This window comes from Ptychodera flava, chromosome 8, assembly GCF_041260155.1.
Source record: "Ptychodera flava strain L36383 chromosome 8, AS_Pfla_20210202, whole genome shotgun sequence".
NCBI classification, from domain to species: domain Eukaryota; kingdom Metazoa; phylum Hemichordata; class Enteropneusta; family Ptychoderidae; genus Ptychodera; species Ptychodera flava.
The window spans coordinates 26397343-26408420 of NC_091935.1; the positions used below are offsets into that span (position 1 = coordinate 26397343).

General features: G+C 36.1%; 1 protein-coding gene across 1 annotated transcript; it reads left to right on the top strand.

Moving 5' to 3' along the window:
* Window positions 1-1738: 1738 nt before the first annotated feature.
* LOC139138047 (uncharacterized) lies at window positions 1739-2305 on the top strand. The gene has a single exon (XM_070706269.1). The coding sequence runs from the start codon at window positions 1739-1741 to the stop codon at window positions 2303-2305; it is 567 nt and encodes a 188-aa protein (XP_070562370.1).
* Window positions 2306-11078: the final 8773 nt, after the last annotated feature.

Here is an 11078-nt window from a genome sequence, read left to right on the forward strand (position 1 = left end):
TAGACAACTTCGTTAATTTAGGATTCCTGAGTATAGTGCAAGTCAGCTCGTTAATAGACAACAAACACTCGTACATCTTTTTTGGAGCTATAATTACCGGTCGTATCGCTTTGCACCTTGTATCTGAGTATCATAAACCAATTTTAAATGAAGAACGCGGGTACTAAAGAAAGGGTATGGTGTTAGTTATTATACGGTCAATCGAGCTTGGCTAAGCATTTCACATGTTTGAACACGCGGACTTTTTACGCCAGAATGAATGTGGAATTCATAAACAGAAAGTCTTCGATGTAGCCCCAATCTCTGAAATTTTAAAGTGCAATTTAAAACATGTGATTAAGACTTTATATAGGTAAATAGTTTTAAAGTGAGTGCTGATATTTTTATTGTGTTTTATTGTTCAAGTCTGTTGCTAGTTTTAGTCTGATCTGTTGAACAGTTTTTTTCATGAATTTTAGTGGACCCCATGGCATATGCGGACCCTGTTGGTAAACTTGTAACTAATAAAAACAGGGGCAGCCATCAGCGCTATTTTTAGAAAGTAAGTTACAGTGTTTTTAATGTCAACATACTATTCAGACGTATTTTGAATGACATTGAAATTTAAGGAAAAACATATTAGCAGTTCGTTACTGCCTATCGCTACGATATGAAAGATCATACCCCCGTAACTTTTCCCCTTCCCCCACTGCTTACTGGTAATTTCCCCGTTTCTCATATCTTGACCCAACATATTTTGCACCTGCAGAAATCTGAGTCCAATATCCATCATAAAGAACAATGGAGATTCCTTAGGGGGCGCCCTGTATAATTTTGAACAACTGGACCTCCTAGGATTGCACTGATTTGTAAAGTTATTTGTGTTGGTCCCGTCTGCCATCTAGTACTTTACAAACGTTCCCACCACCATATCTTTTAATGTATGATATTAGATTGCACCTGTGGCTTTCAAAGGGTGTGCATCGTGCGGACCGAGCTCCTGAACTCGAGGAGAATATCATTTTCCTTCTGTGAGTTTCGACTTCTTCTAACAAATTTGTTACCAACTGAGTGCAGTGTGTAGGATGGGAGTCACGCTTAGTGCCTGGCGTTGTCGTATTGGTGGTTTTCTACAACCAATTTCTTGGAAAATGGTAGATTTACCGTCTGAATACAACCCACCAGCAAGTGGTCACGAGCAATGGTGTTCAGCTATCGATTAGCATGCACGCTAATAATAGCCACGACCGTTCTGCTCTTCGGCACAGTTCTCACTGACGGTATATGGTACCATGTACTGGCTATAACAGACGCGGACGGAATGAAATGAACGGTAATAATGAACTATTATGGACTTCAGCCTAATAACTTGTGCCACACGCATAGCTTATGAAAATTGGGTCTGTCGCTATGAATGTGATGTGAACAAGTACTGTCTTGGTATGTCACGGATATGTAATCGTGCTGATTTATTAATTCTGAGTGGTGATGTAGAATTAAACCCGGGACCAAACCAACCCCAAGTTCATGCAACCAAACAACCAAAAATAACGGAGAGTGTAAGTGTTGGGTTTAAAGAACTACGTAACCGTTCGGTCTCCATAGTAAATGTGACTTCTGAGGCAGGTAAAGCTGGCGATAAAAACAATAAAATGAAAGACATAATGGAAGAACTAGGTGCTGTAAAAGCATCAATTACCACCGAAATTAAATGTCTCTCAGATGAAATCATAGCAAGATAGGCAGGATTGAAACGGAAATGACAGACGTGAGACTAGAATTACAGCAAGAACGCGAAAAGGTGAAATTGCTGCAAATGGAAAATGCCCAATTGCGTGAACGTATCACAAAAGTAGAGACTGAGTCTGACTACGTCTCATCACAACTAAAACGTAACAACATTGTAGTTCACGGAATTGAGGAAGCCGAAAATGGTCATGAAACCTGGGCAGAAAGTGAAGAGAAAGTGAAAACCCTGTTGAAGGACGAACTTGAAATTGACACTGTGGAATTCGAACGAGCACATCGCCTTAACACCCGCTCCAGACCACGGCCAATAATAGCGAAGTGTGTGAGCTTCAAAGACAAGGAACAGGTGCTATCTGCAGCGGCAAAATGGAAAGACACTAATACTCAGTATCGTATCGCCGAAGACTTTACAACAAGAGTCCGCCACATCAGAAAGAATCTATCCAAGTTTTTAAGACAAGCACGCGAGCAAAATAAACGATGTAGATTATCCTATGATAAGATTGTTATTGAAGGCAAAACATATACCTACGACGCATTGAATGACGATATCAAACCTGTTGGGAGGCCTAGATAGAGGTCAGGCCAAGGCCCAAAATTGGCGCAAGGTATGACACATATGCATAATAATAACTCTCTAGGTGTTTTAAACATACTTTCACTAAATGTCAGAGGTCTCAAAAACAAATTACATGCCAATGATTTTCAATCTTTTATTTCAAGTTATGACATTCTTGGATTTCTTGAAACTTGGCTCGGAATCGAAGAGTTTCCAAATATAGCTGGTTATACAGGTTTCAATATGCCCAGACCGAAACGTTGTAAACGTGGACGTAACTCAGGCGGAGTTGCTGTTTACAGTCTGCACGATAACCCGGCTTTTGAGGTGTGGCCGGTACCAGCGATTTGATTGGGTATTGTAGGGTGATTGGCATGTGTGACATTATGTTAGAAACCATTTTCTTTAATGGGTGGGTTCAATCTCTAAGGTGTAAATAACAATTAATATTTGTTATCATATGAAGATATTTTACAATAATTTGATATTGTTTGTAATTTATTAAATTAAAATAATTATTTCGTTGATGATTTGAAGACGTTGACAACCTCAGTATGCACGTGTTCTATGAGAGTTAAATTTCCCACCCTCCGCATAAATGGTTGACACTTCGACGAGAGTTGACCGCTGTCGATGCTACAACATCAAAACATTGGAACAAGAAACTCACATGGTTCTTTAAGTTACGGATCAAATTTAAAGCTAATGATGTTTCTAGAGTAGAAATAAAGATAGGTACAAACCGTACAAAAATGGCTTTGTTGGAACGAACCTACATTGAAAGGTCTAAATGTAGCGATCACATGAACATCCCGACCGGTCCAACTACCCGTCGACTGCCGTACTGTCAAGATTCGATGTCTAAAAACACCAAAGAGCTGCTGTTTAGCCCCTGCTGATGTGTACCAGCCCCCAAAGAGTACTACCACATTTATAGAAAGCTACAAAATATGCGTCTGTTTTTACTCACAATTACTTAATCCTGTCTCAAAACTGTCATCCATATAATTCCTGACGGGCAGTGTCACTGAGTGCGTGGATACCGGATACGATCATCGTTGCAGGGACATACCACAGATGATCGTTGACACTCGCTGGGAAAACGACGGCTGGGACTATTATTTTGTTTGGTTTTACAGAGTGTAATGGGCTCAGGTACAGAGATATCGACTGATTACAGATATTGGAAGGTAAATTGCCTGTCGGGCAGTGACGGGCAGCAGTATGACCTTTGATCGAACACTTGCAACACTGCCTGCGATCGCAGACCAGTTGTGAGATCGACAGAAATTTTAGTTGTTGGGATTTTTTCAACAAATACGGGCTACCACAAGTTTACCTCTGAATGCAGTTGTAATTAGCAACCTCTACTACATTACATTAATACAGAAAATGTGCTCATACGCCGACGAGTTATTCCGTATTGTGCAAGTTTTGTGCATTTCGAGTGGCTCGCCGGTGAAGCTATGAATGAGCACATTATGCATGACCTCATTATGTCTAGCCTCTAAACCAATAGGCGCAGCTTTGAGATGTCATGTGATACTATTCATGAGCATTTGTTTACAACATATGCGATTTTCCCGCCACGTCGTTAGCCTTGTTTACTTGATTATCTACGCCTATTTTACCTTATTAAGGCATAGCTGATGAGTCATACTTTGAGGGCAATAATAATCAGCTAAGCTGCATTCAAGAAAGTGGTAAGGGATTGGCTAGTACCGCGCTTCGCGCCCTTACGACTGGGATTTGACATGTGTCAATCAATGGTTTTCACTGCAAGTTACTCGAAATCGTGTCAATCAGAGCAATTACCGACGAGGGGGCAAGCCCCGATGACTAACATGAAGCTGTATGTTGCCAGGAGTAAACCATTGCCGATTGGAGAGGTTTGCATTAGTCTGACGGTACTTAAGGTGGAACATAATCGGCTTGAAAATTTTAGGGTTTTTCATTGTTTCGCTCAAAAGTTAACTGTGCTGAGAACACATTTTAATGAACCACAGAACGATTAATCATTTATAAACAATAAGTAATACCTAAAGGCCTTATTTTTCGTACTAAATTGGCAACATGATTTTTAGACCAAAAATTACTTAAGTTTCAAAGAGAGGTCCTGTCAACCCCATAGAAAATGTACCCTCCATTTCTCCGTGCAGTGAGGTCACCAGCCGAGCGGGCGGGACTTTAGCACCCGTTTACCGTATTGTGGAAGCTATGCCAAAAGTGACACTTGCAGCCTTTTTCAAGCAGCGTCGTGCTCAACAGCAGGATTATGCCACAAAATTGACAAAATTTTCGAATTTTGCCCTATATTCACACCTACGTGAATTCGCTCCATTTCTGCCAACGATCGCGTGTCTAGTGACCCAGATGACTTTATTTTACGTTTACATTGACAATGGGGTACGTTTAATCGGCAAAGTTTGGCGATTGTCTCTTTAGACCAAAAATTACAAGTTTTGAAAGTTGAGTTCGTTCAAAATCAAGTAATTTTAGCTACCCAATTGAAAATTGATAATATTATATTTTAAAATATGTATATTGCCAAAACATTTGCCGACAATATTCTTCAGACCTATAGCTGACACTTACCATCTCAAAAACAGTGAAAATATACCTTAGTTTATGAGAAAACCGCGTCTTTATTTTGGCGATATTGCTGGCTTTTGTTCACTTTCAATGACGCCACTGAAAGACGCCAGTTCTTGCCTATATTACCCGTCATGCAATGGTACCGGAAAAGCCCGGTCGTCGTGCAGACTGTTTACATTCGTAATGAAATTGCACAGGGTCTTACACAATTGCATTGTCAATGCCAAGATGTTATGTTTTACTTTTTCATAATGATTTCTTTCACTTCAAACCCCGCTAAAGATGTAATTTATTTCTGTGTTTATATCCCACCTGAGTACTCACAACATACAAGGTGCTACCTGAGCAAAACGGCAATTGTACTCTTAGAAGACTGTATAGCGGATATTTTGAAAGATTATCCAGACGTAAAATAATTTTAACTGGAGACTTTAATGCGAGGACGTCATCAGAAAATGATTTATACTAGATGACTCTGTTGATTACCTGCCACTAGATTTATACAATTCTGATACACTGACGCTACCTCGTAAATCAAAAGATAAGGTTGTATCAAACTATGGTAAATCCCTCTTATCTCTGTGTAAAACATTTGATGTTCATATTTTAAATGGACGTAAAGAACCGGATATTCCGGGCGAGTTTACATGTATTACAATAATGGTTATAGCGTTGTGGATTACACTATAATTTCAACCGATCTTGTTACATCTGTGATATCCTTTATAGTACTTGAAAAAGACTTTTCTGATCATTTACCTATTGTTTCTAAGATTGATAAAACAACAGAACCATACTCCTTGCCTGCCCATTTTGAAAAAACTAAATGCCCACGCGGTCGTCGGAACTGCGCCTGTTTCTTGTATACAAACAATGTATTTCGTGCACTAGATGCACCTCATCATCATAGCTGCAATATTTAAATTGTACGATGATAGATTATGACAGACATGTTTTAACTTTCATCAATCACCATCGTACCTTGGATACAGTGTTGAAATTGATGTGTCCCATACGACCTTTGAGCGAACTGTGTCCCTTTAATTTGTTTTTGCCATCAATTTGAGTGATTTTTTGCAAGGCATTTTCAGGTGACATTTCTTTGGTATATTGTTATTAGTTAGCTTTACATTCAGACAACTACTAGGCGTGGCGTCATTTTACAAATACCTTCTCCACCAGCCAAACGTCGGCTTTGTAAAAATTTTCGCTCACTTTGAGTGCATTTTTGGGGAGAGGATTGTTTAATAATCGCAGAAATTCTTATTCGTCGAACTTTGAATATATGTAGCAGCGCACAGAATCCCGTTGGAAAGACCTTGTCTATACATATTCGTGAAAGTCCTAAATATACCTCAAATTTTGCGCTCCAAATTGTCTTGTTTTTCATATTCCACTCTAGATATACGTAACGCCAATGTAACGTTAGGCGAGCGGCAGACTCACCTATTTTTCACACTTAATGTACCCACCTTACATACGGCCACATCATACGTCATTTGAAAGCTTATTATCTCTACTTCAAGAAAATTGACGATGTGGAGCTGCCAAGTAGGGCCATACACCCCTAATTTGCATAATTCACACGGGTATCCAATTTGCATAAATGCGACATAAAGTTAGAAATTTCATTGTTACCTACTTTAAACATACTTTCAAACTGTCGAGTGATATATCAAATGAAAGGTATTTGCATGTAGAATACAATATGGATATCCAAAGAGATATTTGAATTGATTTCACTGAAATATTTCCATATTTATTATGAAAAATTATTTTCACCTTTTGAATAACAATATTTTAAAAATTTTAACAGATGCAGCCACATCATACAGCCACATCATACATCATTTGAAAGCTTATTATCTGTACTTTATGAAAATGGACAATGTTGAGCTTTCAAGTAGGGCCATACCCCCTAATTACATAATTTACACGGGTATCCAATTTGCATAAATACTATGTAAAATCAGAAATTAACTGTTAACTACTCTAAACATGCTTTTAAACTATCGAGTGATATATCAAATGAAAGGTATTTGCATGTAGAATACAACTGTGATATCCAAAGAAATATTTGAATTGATTTCACTGAAATATTTTCATATTTATATTGAAAAAATATTTTCCTCTTTTGAATTTCAATATTTTAAAAATGTTAATACATACAACCACGTCATACAGCCACATCATCGTCATTTGAAAGCTGATTATCTGTTCTTCCAGAAAATTGACAATGTTGAGCTGTCAAGTACGGCCGTAGCTCCTAATTTGCATAATTCGCATGGGTACGCAAAATACAAAAATGTGATATAAAATTAGGGATTTATTAACTACTCTAAGCATACTTTAAACTATCGAGTGATATATCAAATGAAAGGTATTTGCATGTAGAATACAAAATAGATACCCAAAGAGATATTAAAATGATTTTATTGAATTATTTTCATAACTATATCGAAAAATATATCTTCCCCTTTTGAATAACGATATTTTAATAATTTTAACACATACAACTACATCATACAGCCACATTATACGTCACTAGAAAACCTATTACCTCTGCATCACGAAAATTGACGATATGCAGCTGCAAAATAGAGCCGTGATTATTTAATTTGCATAATACACACTGGTACCTAATTTGCATGAGTCCGATATAAAATTATAAAAATCCATCGATAAGTACTCTTCATATGCTTTTAAACTATCGAGTGATATATCAAATGAAAGGTATTGGCATGTACAATAGAGCTATGAATTCCAAACACGTATCTAAAATATTATTATTGAATATTTTTATTTAAATCGCAAATATCATGATTTTTTTAATATTCATAAAATTGTGCAGTAAATACGAATAATGCCCACATTATGCAAAATAAGAATAAAATATATACAAAATAAGAATAATTCAACAACACAAAAAACAAATATCGCTCTGACTGAGATTCAGAGACAATGTCTGATTTTATTGGAACCCAACTCGAGCTTAATAAATTCATATCAAACATAAAAAATGCATCCTACTCTGAAATTTTCGAAAGCTCTTCTCAAAAAATCACATCTTTAGACCTCATTATCTATGAAGGTCGTCGATGCAACAAATTAACATTCTACACTTAAGAACCACACACAAAGCCAACAGATACCAGATTCCAGTTAATGCAATCAAACGGCAACATTCAATGATTTGTTAAAGGCAAAACATAACGATACAGTAGAACAATTATGCCACAACAACACGATACAAAATACAAGATTTTTTCGAGATAAAAGTAATGAAGTAAAAATAAAAAGTAAAAGTAATTCTAGATCTTGTTTGATTATTACTAACTTTAGAACAATCGGATGACATTTAATTGTTATTCGATTTTCATTGAATTGCCTTCGAAACCTTGGAATCGCAAAAAGTAAAAGGGAACCAAAATATTTTCAGGTCCCCTATACGCAGATCTAAACTTTCAAGTCTCCTCTACTATCCCTCAAATTTTCGATTCCACCCCGAATTCCTCCGCCCCTCACCACCATTATTTGTGAACGCAGCCTAATCACATACATATGAAATAGAAATATAAGCGTTACACCTATGCCAAGCAACACCTACAATAGCTCGATCTCTGAATCACATGAGCATTCACAAACACAACCAGACCGAAACGATAGACATTCTAGCTTCCTTACTTGAACAAACTTAACTTCAGTGAAACAACGTGGTCCAGCAGTGCACACGTTTCACCAACCGAAAATGAATTTTAAGCGACTGGTGAAGACAACTTTATTCTCGAAAGGTAGCATCAAAGGATCGCAGTGTCACAGTAGTCTTTCAACTCCAGTGCGGGTTCAGGGCAGGATACGTAGATTAGGGGTACGCCTCGTCATGGCAAATCAACACTTTACACAAAACAGCCAAACACACAAAATTCAAACAACCATAAAATATGAACGATGTGTAGAGTTTGCTTTCTCTTATTACTTGTCACCAGTTGTGTCTGCTGTCAAATTCATCTTCCATGCACAGGGCAGCTATAACTGTGACAACCCTTTGACTCATGACAAAAATGTTTAAGAAGAGGATGATGAATTTGTAGAATTACTAGATGCACTGAAATGCATGATACTGTATCGCCATGAATGACTTGGATCATGGATCATGCCAAAACTTGACTACAGCTTACTCTCACACAGTGTTGGGTACATAGTTACTTTTCAACAACTTCAATAGTGTCGTTCATGGGGATCTTTGTTTATGTTTAGACTAATTGGCGATATTTTCCCAACACATGTTTACAAATATATATATATATATATAGTATATATATATATATATATATATATATATATATAATATATATATATATATATATATATATATATAACATTAAAAGGTTTTCATATGCTGTGAATGGGTATATTACAGTCCATACAAAGGGCATGTTTGGAGAAACACTCTGTGACCTATAAAACTAGACATCGGTATCGGATAATAATGCAGACAAGAAGAGCTATTCATGTGTTTTGAAACATACATTACACAAACAAATATTCATTTCCAGACCTCATTTCAGCTGTTTGTTCTCCGTGTTCTGTGCACTTTTTGCACATCATAATGCATGTGGTTGCATTGATACTGCTGTTAAAATGTTGAAATACCGTTATTCAAAAGGGGAAAATAATTTTTCTTACTACAAATATGAAAATATTTCAGTAAAACTACTTTGTATATCTCTTTGGATGTCAATTTTGCTTTTTACATGCAAATACTTTCATTTGATATATCACTCGATAGCTTACAAGTATGTTTAGAATCGTTAATGAATTTTGAAATTTTATATTGCATTTATGAAAATTGCTTACCTATATAAATTATGCAAATTTTAAGATACGGCCTTACTTGATAGTTCAACATTGTCAATTTTCTTGAATTAGAGATAATAAGCTATAAAAATAACGTATGTGTCTGTATGATGTGGCTGTATGTGATGAAATATTTATAATATTGTTATTGAAAAGGGGAAAATATTTTTCCAATATGAATATGAAAATATTTAAGTAAAACAATTTTAAATATCTCTTTCGATATCTATTTCGTATTCTACATCCAAATACCTTTCATGTGATATATCACTCGATAGTTTAAAAGTATGTTTAGAGTAGTGAACAAAGAATTTCTAAATTCATATTGCATTTATGCAAATCGGGTACGCTTGTAAATTATGCAAATTAAGGGCTAGGGCTGTACTTGACAGTTCAACATTGTCAATTTTCTAGTAGTAAAGATAATAAGCTTTCAAATGATGTATGATGTATCTGTATGTTGTAGCTGTATTTGTTAACATTTTTAAAATATTGTATTCAAGAGAGGAAAATATTATTGTCAATATAAATATGAAAATATTTCAGTGAAATCAATTTAAATATGTCTTTGGATATCAAAGTTGTATTCTACATGCAAATACCTTTCATTTGATATATTATTCGATAGTTTAAAAGTATGTTTAAAATAGTTAACAGTGAATTTTCTAATTTTATATCGCCCTTATGCAAATTTGGTACCCGTGTTAATTATGCAAATTAAGGGGTATGGCCCTAATTTTCAGCTCCACATCGTCAATATTCTTAAAGTAGAGATAATAAGCTTTCAAATGACGTATGATGTGGCCGTATGTAAGGTGGGTACATTAAACTCCTAAAATAAGGCCCTTTTTGTGGATTCGCCGCTCGCTATATGTAACGTTAATAAGGCGGCCTGTTTAAAAACAGCACAAAGACACCGCGAACTATATCCAGTTCATCTAAGGAACTTTTAGGCCATGAAATTCAGTATAGCGTATCGATATTTGTTGATGCTCGTCATGTTCTTCCGAAGCAAAGCCTGGCAACCTTTCGATTAAAGTATCGACAAGAAATATGTTTCAAAGTTTCTGTTTCATCTCGGGCAATTTCTAGCAAGGTGTTGGGGTTCCATTTTCCATATATAGCAACAGAATTCTCACAAGTAAAACAGCCAATTCAGATTCCAAGGTAAAGTCACGGCCAGTCATAGCTCTATTACAGCGCGATAAAGGCTCATAGGTTTGGTAATATTTTATATCAAAAAGAAATAAAAGGTCTTCACAAAAATGGATCGTAAATAAACTCAATCTCATGTCGAGAAGTGATATGAATGATTAATTTTAATTCATTTCATCGTAGA